This window comes from Cannabis sativa, chromosome 9, assembly GCF_029168945.1.
Source record: "Cannabis sativa cultivar Pink pepper isolate KNU-18-1 chromosome 9, ASM2916894v1, whole genome shotgun sequence".
Classification (NCBI taxonomy): domain Eukaryota; kingdom Viridiplantae; phylum Streptophyta; class Magnoliopsida; order Rosales; family Cannabaceae; genus Cannabis; species Cannabis sativa.
The window spans coordinates 3,619,918-3,636,820 of record NC_083609.1 but is presented as its reverse complement, the minus strand read 5'-3'; the positions used below and the strand labels follow the sequence as shown (position 1 = coordinate 3,636,820).

The following is a 16,903-nucleotide window of genomic DNA, read 5'->3' as shown; positions in this document are numbered from 1 at the left end:
ACTTAAATGTAAAGAAATCATTTCGGTATATGTACGGTTGACACCTATAATGTCACGACACGACACGTGTCAAACACCCAGTAACTCAAAACTCTCCACGTAGCCTATACCACTCTACGTGTCATTTCATAATCCCATGCATAATTCTTCCACAACCCTCTTCGCCAACATTTATAATAACCTCCATACATTCCAATCTTCAAACACTTTCTTATTCAAAAAAACAGAGTCATGGCTTCTAAGAGTTTATTGCCTTTTAGGCATTTGTTATGTTTGGCTATTATTATGGCTATGGTGATTGTTGTCCCCACTTGTGGAGCTTCTACTAAGCAAGAAGAAGTGTCTCATAATTACGAGAAAATGAAAGAAAAACTACATGAAACAGAGAACAAGGCGGCGGAGAAGGCGAAAGAGGCGAAAGAGAGCTCGGAGAGTTGGACGGAATGGGCTAAGGAGAAGATCACTGAAGGGCTTGGGTTTAAGGACACAAATGGTGATGAATTGGCTAAAGATGGTGGTATTCATAAAGCTTATCAAACTGTTTCTGATACTGCTAAGAACACCAAACACAAGGCCCAACAAGTCTCTTCAGGTAATATTTACATTTATTTTATAGTGTTAAAAATCTACTAATGAAATTTAGTAATTTGAGAAACTAACATGAAAAATAACCACTTTGAATTTTACACTTATGGTCCCAAAACAACCATATGGGTCGTTTTACAGTGTAATTTTTAGTAGATTTGTGTGACTAAATATGGTTATTTTGTTAAGGCTAAATACTATTATAGATGTGTTTTTCAAAATTATTAATTGAATTCTCATGTTTTTTAAAGTGAGTTAACTAATTTAAAGATCATTTCTAATCCTAACAGATAAAAAAAAATATAACTAATTTTATTATAACATCTCTAAATTAAATTCTCATTAAATTTAATTCATTCAAAAATCAATTTAGGGTCTATATTTTGATTTAATAAAATAGAATGGTAATTTTTTTAAAACGCATAGTTTTAAAGTGATATTGGGGCGGAAACAACATAATCTTGAAATAAAAATAATCTTAAAATAGAAACATTTTAATCTAGAAATGCAAATAATTTTTAAAAAATGAAAAATGTAATTTACATGGCAATTCCAAAAAAAAGTACTTGGCAACATTTCTTGAATTGAAAAAAAAAATCATATATACGATTTACAAAATACATTGAATCCAATATAATAGAAATTGGAAATGAAATATTTTGTTGTAATTTGGTGCGCTTGACAAAATTTCTCATTATACATAATTTGTTTGTAATATGTTAATTTAACAGATGCGGGAGAATATAGCTCAGACAAGGCAAGAAAAGCCACAGATAAAACCAGTGAAACCATCAATGTAGCTAAGGACAAAGCATATGACACTGCCAAATCGGCGAAAGATATCGCCTATGAGGCGGCTCAGGCTACTAAGGATAAGGCCTACGAGGCTGCACAGAAGGTTTATGATGCCACTGGTGCGGCCAAGGAGAGGACTCACGAGGCTGGGGAGAAGGCCAAAGAAAGGGCTTACGAGGCCAGCGTTGCGGCCAAGGAGAAGGCGAAAGAAACCGCGGAAAAGGCGAAGCAGGGGAAAGATAAGGTGGCGGAAAAGGCGAAGGAAGCGGCGGAGGAAGCGAAGAGGAAAGAGTGGGAGATGGAGGAGGAAGTGAGTAGGGGTGTGGATGGTGCTAAGAAGAAAACAGAGGAGGTTTATGAGGCTGCTAAGGACAGAGCTGGGCGTGTTAGAGATGATGAGCTTTGAGTTTTGGTTTGTTTTGTTTTTGAATATTTAAGATTATTATTATTATTATGTGTGTAGGAAGAATAGTTAAAATATGCTTTTTGAAGGCTTTTGTTTTTTTTTTTTAATTTAAACGTTTATATATTACAATTATGTTTTAAGTGGTACTCGAACTCAGGATCTCCAAGATGCACACACTCACTTATAGCCACAGGGTAGCTCAAGTGGTTTGAAGGCTTTTGTTTTATGTTATGTTGTTATTCTTTTTGTTGAAATCATATTTAGTGTGATGGTTAAAGGTTTATCATTAGTGGCACTTCAATGTTATGTGAAGGGTTATCTACTTGGGTATTAATGGAATCTATGACTAAATAATTTGTGAAGTACTTGTAAAAATCACATTTGAATTTGAAATAGATTACCATTAGTCCAGTGTGGAAATTAATGGTATGAGCTAATGACATCCAAATCCAAAATGAAGATACTAAAGAATTAGTAAGATTCATATTTTTAGTGATGATATGATTACTCTTATGTAATAACTGAAGAGATTAAGAGTAAATTGAGTCATCTGCCATTGGACACCAATATAACTAAGCATATTTTATCATCTACAATTTTATGTTAGCTAGGAAATACATGATATTTAATATGAACTGAAAATTTACAACAAATTACAAAAACAGTTTGCTGTAAAATTAAAAATAAAAAGCCCCTTTAAATATTTAGTGATACCTTTGCTACATTTGTAAGTTTTAGCAAAGCATAGCTAAAGAATCACCTTCTTGTACTGTCATCTCTCCATAACTTGATGAGATTTTTTTTTTTTTTGAAATCTCCATAAGTTGATGAGTTGGTTCCACTAATTGATGAAATTAACATTTCGATAAAATATAATAGAACTTTTAGGCCTCGTTTGGAACGCCTAGGTCATATTGTATTGTTGTATTGTATTATATTGAATTGGATTATATATTATATTTTTATATAATACTATGTTAAACTTTAATTTATACTAAAATATTATATATTTAGATGTCCATAAAAGTTAATACCACATATAGTTTTATATAAAAATATTGCATAAAATACAATTCAATATAATATAATACAATACAATACGACCTAATACGGCGTTTCAAACGAGCCCTTAAACACCAATTAAACAGAAGAATTTACTTTTTCATTTCACTACCAATACATGATCTTAGATTTTCATATTAATGAGTAGCTAAATTTCTCCTTTTTTTTATTCTTTTTCATTTACTATTTTTAAATTTTTTTGGTTTATATAATAAAATATAATATTTAAGTAGTATAAAGAAAAATAGAGAAGTTAATATATGATGTAATGTAAAAGTATAAAGTCAAATAAAAAATAAAAAAAAAAATAAAGTTTCAGTAAGATATTTTGAAAAATAAAATAAATAATTGATGTCAGTGCTCTATATATGATGCGATGTTGAGAACCTAGCATTGGGCAAATTACATTGTTTGTTTAACCCACAATCCATCATTTAATAAGTCAATTAATGAGAAAAAAGAAACTTAGCATCATTGCCAAATGCCAATACAACAGTGTTTAGCTTCTAAGTTTAAAAAAGGGAAACGATAAAAGACACTAGAGATGTCTAATACTAGGGGTGTTCACAAAGTATCCGATCCAATCCAATTCGCACGATCCAATCCAATCCAATCTGTAAAATGCGGATATCCGCACTTGTGCGGATTGGATTGGATTGAAAAATCTAAAATCCGCACTTGTGCGGATTGGATGTTGTTTGACCTCAAAAAGTAACCGATCCAATCCAATCCAATCCGCACTTAATTATATATAATTTTAAAAAATTATAATATATAATATATTAATTAAAAAAAGATACAAACTTTTAATTTCTTAATCTTTTTTAGTAATATATTGAGTTGGTGCATTTTATTTATTTTGTAATAAAAAACACAAGAAAACTAATTTTTATTTACATAGACACATACACATAAAGTTTAAATATATATATACTAGTTTATTTATTTTGGTAATAGATACATATAAGTATATATATATATTAATATATATATTGGTTTAATTTGTATATAAATAGATATGAAAATAGATTATTATTGGAGATTAAGAAACAAAAGTTTTTTTAATTTTTTTTTTCTATGAAATATTAAATAATTTATTATTAAAAAAATAACCGATCAAAAATAACCGATCCAATCCGCACTATTGCGGATTGGATTGGATTGGATTTAAACTCTTATGCGGATCGGATTGGATCCAAAATATGAAATCCGCACTTATTGCGGATTGGATGTTGTTTGACCAAAAAAGTACGGATTGGATCGGATGAACACCCCCATCTAACACCCTCTAAAGCATAATATCATTATTGGTGCGAGATCTTATATAATTTAATATAATAATTTTTATAAAGTATCGTTATAGACATTATTGATGCTTAATAACAATGGTCTTTAACATATTATTTTGTGATCCCCCTAGGCCATACTAGGCATGCGCCTAGCCAAGGGTTCACCCAGCCTAAAGGCTTAAAAAAAATTCCTTTACAAAAAAAGTATAGTTTTTTGAATTATTTATAGCACATACTGAAATTTTTAATTTTTTAACTTTTTTATTGTGGGGTAGAATACTTTTCAAAAAATTTTAAGTTTTATAATGTGTATTGTGTTAAGTTTTTACTATTGTTTTACGATTGGTTTTTAGTTGCTCTACTATTATTTTTAGTTGTTCTGTTTTGTATTTCACTGTTATTTTATAAAAATATAATATTTTTGAAAAAATTTCGAGTAAGTATTTTTGTAAAAGTAAATTTAAATTTCATTATTTTTGTAAATTTGTCATTTTCTTTAAAAAAATAATTATTCTTTCTGTGAAGAATGTCCAAATTTATTAATTTTTCTAAGGCCCAAACTATATCAGGACCGGCCCTTCAGGCCCAAACTATTAGTCATAACCTTAGTGCCCCTGAATTGGTGTGATGTATCTTGAATATTTTAATTTTAGGGCTTTCTTTTTTTTTTTTTCCTTTTTTTGAGAGAGTGACTTAAATCACACACTATCATAATTGTTGACGCAAAGAAACATCCAATCAACAATTAATTGTCTAGCTAAAGATATACAAAGTTAAAATATGAGTCACTGACTCACTATAAGCAAAACAATTTATATAAGACTAAGTTATCTAAAAAATTTAGACAAAACAACTTGAGACCACCTTCAAGAGGCATCCAATATAACCAATTGGATTAAAACTACTTACAAAATAAATAAATATAAGAAAGTAGATTAGCACACTATACAATGATAATATTATAAATTTTTAAATTAAAGATAAAACACAATTATTATTTTAGCAAGAGATTTTATCTTTTCTTTTTTCACTCAACATGTCACAATTATGAATATAATATTAATTTAATTTAATATATATAGGTTGTTTGGATGCTGGCATACTTTTTAAAATAAGAGTCATGCCAGGTCATAAAAAATACGAATAGTGTTATAAAAAAAAATATAGATCATGCCGTATCGTGTAACAATTTTATATGATAGACACGGCGCGGCCCGTAAGTTCGATTATTTCTTGTCGTGTTTGGATTCATGTCGTGTTTTATTCGGGTCGATCCGTTTTTCTTAAATAGATCAACTTATTTTATTATACAGGTTCAAATCCGTGCTCTATATATTTGCATTTTTATTATAATTGATGATCTAAATACTAAATTATACATGTATTTTATAATTTTAATTACTTTTATATTTTTTCTCAATAATAATTACACATAATTATATAAAAAATAATTATAGTTATTATCATTTTAATTGATAAATAAATATTTATTATTATTATTATCAAATTATTAAGTTTTTTAATGTATCATGCCATCGAGATAATTTATTTGTATTTATATGTCATAGTTTCAAGCTTGTCCTACTGCTTTGTGTATATATGTCTATATTTTTTTTGTATCATACCATATTATATACATAAACACATATTTTTTCATGTCAAATAATGTTCGCGCCGATGTCGTACCGTGTCAAAAAACCCCAATCCATATTTACTCATAAATTAAGAACCTAATGTAATTTGAAAGTATATAGACTTGGGACTTGTATATATAAAGCAACATATGCATGCATGTGCATTGTGGATAATATATATGTATTACAAAAAGGGATATATATATCATCCTATTTTTTGACTGACAAGTAGTGCAGCTACCATATTACACAATCCAAGTTCCAACCACCCTTAGTTATTAAATTAAAGGAAATTAAAAAAGAAAAATATATGAGAACAGTGTATATATGAATATGATTTCACATGCTCATCATGATTTTAATCTCAAGTATCTCTATCCAATCTTTTGTGGTTCTCATCTCATCTCATTAATTATTATACTAACCATCACATATCAGAAACTTTGGCCATATATATTTGCATCTCTTCTTCTCCATCCATCTGTTCTATTAATTAATATAACTACAATATATAATTATACATATGGGTGACTATTCAATGGTTACATTTTTATTGTAACCATATGGTTACATTTTTTTTTAACCTGTAATAACAGGTTACTAATAGGTAGACTTTCCTTTTTTAGATTTAATTAATTATAATTAACTATTTTCTTAAAATAATTAATTAAATAGTAGACATTCTTTTTTTAGAATTATTTAATTATAATTAACTATTTTCTTAAAATAATTAATTAAATATTTAACAAGACCTCTTTTAGCAATTAATATTTATATTTAAATCCTTACTTGAATTATTGTAATAATTAAGCCATTTAATTATAATATTTACAGTAAAATTTATTTTTTTTACAAAGATTAAACTAAATTCTCTTCTTATAATAAATTTTCAAATGATTAATTATTTTTAAATGATATTTAATTATTTTGTAACAATTATATGAACTAAGTATGAGGCCTCAAGCTAATCAATCGATAACAAGCGCAGCTATTTTTTTCTAAAAAATCCTTCAACTTATTTCATTTTTTACTTTTTAAATATTTAAATAAAAAAATTAAATAATTAAGTGTAATAATTTAAAATTAAGATTACAAGTATAATAAAATTTAAATTATGAAATTATATGTATATAATTTTAAATTATAAAAAGTTTTGTTATAAAATTTTAAATTATAAAAAGTTTTGTTATAAAATTTTAAATAATTTAAGTATAAAAAAATAAATTGCTAAAAGATCCTTATATAGTATTAAATTGCAAAAAATTAATTAATAATTATAATTAATTTAATTTTAAAATATAATTAATCTTAATTAAAGTTTTATAAGGAAATAAATGATTAGGTCACTTTCAGGTTACAAGTTATTTATTATTTATTTTTATTTAATTTCCAAATTAATCACAACCATTTAATAGTAATCCAATGGCTTAAAAAAATGTAACCATGATGGTTACAATAAAAATGTAACCATTGAAACCTCTTCCTTATACATATATATATAGAAGACTTCTTAATAAATATCATGACTATTAGAAGTAAGAACATTATATAATAAGGTTCCTTTCGATCGGAGTATTTAATTTTCAGCACATATAAACAAATTAAGAAAATTTACACAAAGTATCTAAAATTGTACTTTTTTTTATATATTTTTATGAACTTTTTTTTCTCTATATATTTCTTATGAATTTGTAATTTTTTTTAGAGAAAAAATAATATTATTTTCATGTTGCTCCAACATTATAACTTAATTTTTATTGTTACTAAATTTTGAGAAATTTTTAACAATTTATAAGACTGAAAATAAAAGTTTAAAATAATCAATTGTACACATTTAAAAATAATAATAATAAGAATTTAAATCTTGTTTTTTTTTTACATTGGGTGAAAGGTTATTTGAACTTGTAATCTCATTTTTGTGATGAAAAGTGCGAAATCACTAGACTTCTATACTTATGACCAGATTTTTTTTTTTTTTTTTGAAAGAAACCTATGACCAGATTTAAAATTATTTTTTGATCCCATAAATTATTAGAATATTTTAAAAAATTTTAAAAATATCTATTATAACTAAGGGGGTGTTTGGAATGTATTAATGTTAGCAAGGAAATAGTAATGTTAAACATTACCTTGTTTGTTTAGAGGTTTAATCTTGAAATGTCATTCTCAGCTTGGTTATATAAATACCCTTGAAGAGGGTAATGTTGATACATTAAAAAAGGTGGAATTCATTATTCTCTTCCATTATATTAATTTGAATAATATTTTTAAATTAATAAATAAATTTTGTTGAGAATCATGAGGTTATTCCATCTCAAAACCAATTGGCAATGAGTAGAGTAGCCCATGTTCTTATATATGGCTCAATATTTTTACATTTGATCCATGTGGGACAATATTGTCCAATATTCCCCCTCAAGATGGTGGCTATTTTTGCTCACCAATCTTGAATCACCTTATCATAAGTAGTGCCATTTGCTCGCTTATTTTTTTTTTTATTTTGCGGCTGGGAGTTCCATTTGCTCGCTTATTCTTGTTGGGGGTCGGAGTACCATTTTGCTCGCTTGCGGCTGGCTAACTCTTTGATAGGTGTGGATCGAAAGCCCGTTAGGGATATAGCTCTGATACCATGTTGAGAATCATGGGGTTCCATCTCAAAACCAATTGGCAATGAGTGGAGTAGCCCATGTTCTTATATATGGCTCAATATTCTTACATTTGATCTATGTGGGACAATATTGTCCAATAAATTTAAATACCATTAATATTATAATTTATTATAAACAAAATATTATGATATATATATTTAGTCTGTAAGATCGGTTTTTTATAACAGATTTATTTTTATGTTATTAGCAATAATATATATGCATTATACATAAATTTTATGAGAATGGTGTACATAAATAAAGCGAACAAAAATAAATAACATAGTGATATATAGAAATATTAATTTTTAATTAATAAAAAATACAATAAAATTTAATATTTTCTAATTAATAAATATATTTCTTTAATGAATAATTATTTTATTTTTATGTATAATTAATATTATATAGACACAATAAAAAATATTTTAATTTTAATTTTTTAAAATAATATATAAGATTCCTGTACTCAACCAAACAACATAATTCAATTAACGGGAATATGATTACATATTACCCTACACAGCCAAACACAGTTTACACATTTCTCTATAATCATATTCTCCTTCATAATATTTCCTATAATCAAATTATTAACACCTCATACCAAACACCCCCTAAGTGTACATGCATTAATTTCATGTAATATTAACCTAGTATAAATATATATATATAAATATGGGCGGAGGAAGTGGGTCTTATGTTGTCATTTTCTCCCCTCAACTTTTTACAAATTAATTTTTATATGTATAAATTTTTAAATATTTTATTTTTTACCCACATGAAACTAATATTCATTTTCATCCCACGTAATTTTATTTTTGTTTCTATTAAATTTATAATTTTCATTATTAAATTCAAATATTTTTATTTGGCTAATTAGGATTTTTGGCACACGAATTTTGACATGTACCAAATCATGCTCCCTGAAATTTTAAAGCCGTTAAAAATTGCTCCTAAACTATTGAGATTATTACATTTAAGGACGTTTGTCCAATTTTAGTAAACAAAATCTAACATAAATGAAAGTTCAGAGGCCATGATTTGGTACATGTTGAATTCGAGGGGCATAATTTGGTAGATATCAAAGTCTGAGGAGCATGATTTAGTACATAAACAATCACCGAATTAGTAAAATTGAATGAAATTGGACAAAAGTCCTTATATCCAATTACCTCAATAGTTCGGAGAGAATTTTTAATGGCTACAAAAGTTCAAGAGACATAATTTGGTACATGTCAAAGTTTAAGGGAAAAAAAAATCCTAATTAGTCTTTCTATTTTTATATCCATAAATATTATATTTTTTTAAAAAAAATTACATAATTGACAATTTTTTTTAAAAAAAAAATCACAAAAATACTTCAACACGGAAATTTTTTATTTTTATGTTTTTCATTTTTTGTATTTACAAAAATACTTCTTCATTAAAAATAATAAACTATATTTTTTAGTTGTTTTATAGTTTGTTTAGTGTTGTGATGAGATTGTTTTTAGTTGTTTTATAGTTGATTTATTGTCGTTTTTTTGTTAATTTTTGTTGACCAAAGTGTATTTTTATGATTTAAAATTTTATAAATATATTTTTAAAAATAAGAAATTTAAGCCGTAAAATTATAAATAAATATATGTAAAAAAAAGATTTATGAAAATTTAATACTTTTTTAACAAACTAATAATAATAATAATAATAAAAATACTCCAAAGTAAAGTGATGTGGTGGCTCGGCTAGTGTGAGAATGGATGTGTTTGTAAGAATAATACATGTGAGAGAATGCATGAATAATTATTGAAACCCATACACGTATTATTAATTCACTCGACTCTTGTGCATTCATTCCAATCACAGCCACAAATCATTTATGTGACCATTCATCCACACTACTTTCCAATCCATATGTTCATTTGTGGACAAAAAATCAAATGTGTGGGTCACCAATCCATTCATTTCAACATTAATTTATTTATATAAATAATAACATTGATATATATTTTTAGGAAAAACCCATTTTCGTTTTTCAAATATATATATATATGTGGATATATTTGGTTGGGTTTGCAATTCTTTATTTGTTATTAGTGCATGCATATACATATGTTACATATTACAAGTTTTCAACTACTCCATCATTCACAATTAGCCATTCCCAATCCAAGTCAAATACTTCGATAAATAGATAATAACAGAAATGCTAAGAGATAGGTGTTAAACACTACCAAAAAAAAAAAATATTGTATTATTGGTGTAATTTATTATCGAATCTCATATATTTTACTTAAATAAATAATATAAATTTAACCCCAGACTCAGACTTAAATGGGAACTAGCCGCTATTAATTATTATTAGTGGCAAATGCTTAATCTACTGCTAATAATAGTTAATAGCGGCGAGATATTAGCGATAGGATCTCGCCACAATTTTTTGGTTATTAGTGGCGGGCCCCTTCCACAGCTAATAATGTTGAATGCTGTAGTAAGACCCGAACCCGAACCTCAAACTCCAAACTTTGACTCCAACCTTAGACCCTGAACCCAGACCCTGAACCAAGATCCAGCCCCTAGACCCTGACCCCGGATCCCAAACACCTTGGGATTTGTGTTCGGGTTTGACTCATGGTTTGTGCTCAAGGCTGGAGATGGAATCCAGGTCAAGGTTGAGTAGAGTTTATAATAAAAATAATATAATTTAACACCTTATTAATACAAGTCACTACCAAATATATAATATTATATTAAAATAATACTAATATAATACAATACAATCTAACATAATATTATATAAATATAATACAATACTATACAACCAAGCCCAAATAATCAAATTAATACACCCAAAACACAAATTTCATCCAACTCAATCTAACATTATATACATACATACATACATATTCTATAAATAAATATAGAGAGGTGACATTTTTTTTTAATAGAAATGTAATTTCACTCAAATCATTCAAAAGTACATCACGTAATAAACTACTCGGAATCATAGAATCTGAATAGGTACAACGAACATTTAACCATGAAACTTTAGCCAATAGTGAGCAATATGATTAGCAGATCGTTTGACAAAAATAAAAAAGACATTATTCAAACTAAAAAGAATATGTCTGCACTCTGAAATGCAAAATCCAAAAACAGAAGTCATATCTAACAAACTTCAAATAGCTTGGATCGTGACCAAACTGTTCGACTCCACCACCATATCATGACGCCCTGTTTCATTCAACCAACTCAATACTTCTGTAACCCCAATAGCTTGCAAGAACATTATTTATTGATTTTTTCAGAAAACAAACTATTAAATATTTAAGCCAAAGAAAATATAATTTAAAGAGAAATAACCAAAGAAGACACCTAGAATTTTTTACGTGGTTGGGGCGTTATCGAGCATTAGTCTACGAGTCAATATTATTAAATGTTTAGCTAGAAAAGTTTAAGAGATTACAATGAGTATGGGCACTCTATTCTTCGCCTAAGAAAATAAGCCAAGAATTTCGAACCATTTACATGAAGGATTCAATGAGTATTTATAGTGCATAAATGTCATACTAGTTACCCTTTTCCCGGTAATAGAGACTAGAGACTTTACATATAATACATTGACTTTGAGCAGTGAAGCCCAGCCCATGAGGTACCTTGTGTATGCTGATGTGGATGTCACATCATGATGCTAGTTGTCAAAACTGTGTTCTATCTTCGTGGGTAATTAGTGACACATTAATTACTTAATTTCTAATTACATTATATCTTTATTTAGTGAGATATGATTTACATTCGAGATTATAGGAACGTAATTCCCAATTTTGTACAATCTGGTAATAAATGGGAAACTATATTAGGCTTCCGGAGACATGTTAGTGACCTCTTCCAGATACACAGAGATAGTCTTTCTAAATGCTGAATAGGCTTGACGGAACCTCGCATGGGCTAGTTGTATTAATGTTCCCCCAATGCAGAATGGATCCTGGGCTTGACCCAGTTTACGTTATTTGGGTCTACTGATGGGCCTTAAGCTTCTATTTAGAATCCACGTGTCCCTTACTGAAAATATATATGGATAACAAACAAGATCAACCACCCCCATTCGGCTTATTGTCCGAGCCACAATAATCTGACCAGAAGATCAGTTTTGTGCCACCCAACCATACCCATACTTATTTTGATTGCTAAAGATAGTTGCATCAACATTGATTTTGATCGCATTACCAATCGGTACAATCCAGTGCTCGTGTCCTTCACTGTCTTTAAAAGAAAAAAATGAAGGAAACCAAAAATTTTATCTTGACCACAGCTCCATTGATCAAAACTACCCTTAACCATTGAAACCACCACTTTAACAGTCTTATTCTTACCATTCTACAGATTTTCATTGCGCACAGACCACTAACAACTTTATGTTTCATCACAGAATCCCAACACTAAACGCTGAAATCTATCGTGAAGCCACCTCTTGAAAGAGTGTCAGCAATCTCTATTACCGAAATACCCGTCATCCCCTAGCAAGCAAAAGCAAACAAATACCCCACGAGAAAATGAGAAATAAACTCTCCAACTCGCAAGCACCTTGGACACAACAACAAGAGAAAAGGAACATGTTCCACGTCTAATTAAACAAGGGTAGGAAGACAATTAGAAACAATCCTCCAAACCAAATCTTTGACTTACTAAGAGCACGTACACAATAAGAAATAGCGTACTACTATCTATATTTTTAGATATCAAATCTCATTTTATTTATTTTTACCAACTAACTTTATTTACATTGATTATTTTCTCTATATTATTTAAATATTATATATATTAATATTTCACAAAGTCAGAAAAAGAAGCTAATAATTAAAATTAATTTTTTTAACCCTTTTCACTAATTTGTCATTATTTATATGAGATATTTATTTATTTATTATTTATATAGAATTGTACACAATTTTTACGTGGAAGATATTAATCTTCTATTGCTTCCTCGTGAAACGCATATGCGTTTGTCTTACAATACTTAATTAATCTTAAATATTATTAATTAATATATATTTTTCGAATAATATTATGTTTATAATATTATTTTATATGAAATGTAAGAAATGGGGTAAGTTAAAATTCATCCATTAATTATCTCTAATGCGCTGTATTATTTATGTGAAATTAAATCAAACCTATCTAAACACGTTTAGTAATTATATATTTGATTACTATAATCTCCTATTAATAATCTTACCAACTCCATGATTAATAAATAAAACAAACACAAACTATTCATTAATATTAATTAATGCATGTTTGTCAAAGCAGACCATATTTGCTGCATGTGAAAAAAATTTAATAATATATATTAGGTGTAAATGTAAAATTATTATGAGTATAGACAACTCATTTTGAGACGTCTCAATTATAAATATAAATATATTTAATAGAATATAGTAAAAAATTAAACGTGCAATTAATACTTTATGTACAGAGTAAATTAATTAAAAAAAATATATACCAACCATGTTGTTTGTTCTTAATAAATTAATTTAAAACCTATTGTTTAATTAGCTAGCTCAAAATTAGTAGTATATCTCCCCACTAATTTTGGAAATTATATATTTCTGATGAAAAAAAAAAAAATACAATTTCAAAACAATTTATCATTTACTAAATCTGTTGGTTATGGTATTTTCTAGTTTGCAAAATTTGTTGCATGGTTTAGGTTCCTTAATATTTTGAGATTTTTTTGCTTGAAAATATATATGGGATATTTCTAAATTTGAAGTATGTCTAAATATTATTGTACAGTAAACATGGTATCAATATTTGTTAATTAATATTTATGATTTTTAAAAATAATTATATATTAATTTTAAATAATAATATTATTGGATAATACTTCAATAGACGTATTAAAAATGACTTTATGTAGAGTCATTTTTTTTAATAGGTATCATTTTTTCATTTTATGTGTCCATAATTAATTTATTTATTCTTTTTAGAATTATTTGTCGTCAAAAATACTATATTCACCAAAAAAAATTATTTTTTGGTAGATATGATATGAGAGAAGAGATATGTATATTTTTTTTTGGTATTGTTCTTTAACTTTGCCATTAGAAAATTTCTGAACCTTTATTTTTCTTTTAAAAGAAAAAATATCAAAGGCTCTTAGTTTTGGTTATAGTTTAGGTTTTTTATAAATAACTTTTAAGAACTTTTAGAAAAAAAGAGGAAGGAGAAGAAAAGAGAAGTGAATGATAATTTTTTTTTTGTTTTATTAAAATGAATGACAGTATTTTTAACAAATAATTATGTACGTAAAAATATAAATAAAAAAATAATATTTAATGTACATAAAATAAAATAATGACACATATTAAAAAAATAATTTTACATAAAGTCGTTTTTTAATACCTCTACAGAATCATTATCCAATATTATTATATCCATCCTACTAGCTAGTACTAATTAATTAATTATATTTTCTCCTGATTTCGTCTTGTACATATATGTTATATAAGATTAGATAAATAAAAAATTTAAATTAAAACTGCTGGAAGATATGTTGTTGGTTTGATAAGATTACTTCAAGAATATGAGATGGATATTCCATATATAAGCAGCATTATACATTAAAAATGTTCTATTAATTATTTAATTATTAAAAAATTTATCCATACCAAGTCGCCTACATTATAACTTATTAATTTTGAAACCTATAAGTTATCTATTGAATATGTTGTTAATTAATTTTCAATATTGATAAATTAATAGCAGAAAGAAATATGGCCTCATATCACTCATCCTTAATTTTCAAACTATATTTTTATGCGGTGTTGACAGTTTGTGCGGTGTTATCAAATATCTTCTTTGAAAGATGCACGTAGTGTTAGAGAGTCTCATATTGCTAATGTGTGGAAAGATAATAGAATATATAAAAGGAATGAGCTACTCCTCCTATTGCTAATTGGTTTTGAGATGGAACCCCATTCATCTTATCCTCAAATTCTAACATGATATCAGGGCAAAAACAAACAAAAAAAATCTCTAGCGACTATCCAATCCCTCCCCCCCAAAAAAAAACCTATCGAAATAGAGCCAAAAGAAAAAAACCACCAAAAATCCAAAAAAAATTGATTTAAGAGCCAAAGTCAAAAAAAGTCACTTGTGATTCGAGAATAGTGAGCCAAAAAAATAAAAAAAAAAGAGTCACCAAAAAAATACCGATCCAAAAAATAGAGCAAAAAGAGCCACTTGTGATCAAGGATAGTGAGCCAAAAAAGAACCGTTTATGATCGAGTTGTCAAGATGGTGAGCAAATAAAATAGCTACCATCTTGAGGGGATGTTAAAGAGTCCCACATTACTAATGTGTGGAAAGATAATAGAATATATAAGAGAATGTGCTACTCCTCTTATTGCCAATTGATTTTGTGATGAAACCCCATTCATCTTGTAGGAATATTAATTATTAATAAGTAATTATTTAAAAAAAATTTAGGTGGCGTTTGGTAACACTTTTCAATTATATAATTAGAAATCAACATTTTAAAAACAAAAAAAATCACTTTCAATATTTTTTTAAACAGTTTTTTTTCTTAATTAATCTTTTAGATTACGACCAGACCCGGACCCAAATCCCCTCCCTACGGCCCTGGCGTTAAACCCGGCTTTTGACTTGAACCCGAATCCGACCCCGGACCTAGACCCGACTTAAATAAAATAAAAAAATACAAATAAAAATGAACTTTACAGAACACACTTTTGTTTTCAGTTTTTAAAATTGAAAAACAAAAGTGGTTATAGAACGCATTTTTGTTTTTAAAAAATAATTTTTTTTTTTTAAAAAAAAAAATTTACTTTCATTTTGTGATTAAAAAATTAAAAAACAAAAGTGTTACCAAACGGCACGTTAAAAAATTCTTATGGAGAATTTTTTTTTTCATATAATGAATTACATTATAGTTATTGGTTGTAGATATTCCAAAAATTCTAAATAATTTAATGTGCTGAAAAAATGATTCAAGTAATTATAGAAGTAAATTATAAATAATTTATGTGTGTAATCTATTATTTTGAATTTTGATATCATGAATTATTCAAAAAAAATTAAAAACATCTCGGATGCATCATGCATGCAAGCTTACTATAATTATAAATATACACTGTAAAAAAAAATTGGAATATAATTTTTGTTAGTATCAAAAACAGAATAACAATTACAAAGTAGGAGTGGAGCAAAAGTAATACCTCCAATTCAAAAAAAGTAATTAAAGTAAAATATTATTTAGAATGTAAAAGAAGAAACAATAATAATGTAGTTGGGACTTTTCATGTGTTAATTATTTTGTGTTCTTTGCGTGAAGGGAAGGGGAAGAGAGGGAAGCTTCTTTTGTGAAAGTGTACTAAATTGAATTATCATTCTTTCTCTCTCCCTCTTTAACTTAAATACAAATTTGTAAATAAATATAAATATATAATAATAGAAAGTTATAAATTTTATAAATTTTTA

At 27.0% G+C, this 16,903-nt stretch overlaps 1 protein-coding gene across 2 annotated transcripts; it reads left to right on the top strand.

Moving 5' to 3' along the window:
- The first annotated feature begins 64 nt into the window (after window positions 1-64).
- Window positions 65-2,064, top strand: LOC115722095 (late embryogenesis abundant protein D-29). Of its 2 annotated transcripts, XR_009684396.1 has the most exons (3): window positions 194-592; window positions 1,317-1,872; window positions 2,001-2,064. XR_009684396.1 is itself a non-coding variant. In XM_030651217.2 (2 exons), exons 1-2 carry the CDS (start codon window positions 232-234, stop codon window positions 1,784-1,786), a joined length of 831 nt encoding a protein of 276 aa, XP_030507077.2. In that variant the 5' UTR covers window positions 65-231; the 3' UTR covers window positions 1,787-2,064. The 2 variants fall into 2 exon arrangements, 1 of the variants encoding a protein (XP_030507077.2); XM_030651217.2 differs by having other exon boundaries at window positions 65-592; window positions 1,317-2,064.
- Window positions 2,065-16,903: the final 14,839 nt, after the last annotated feature.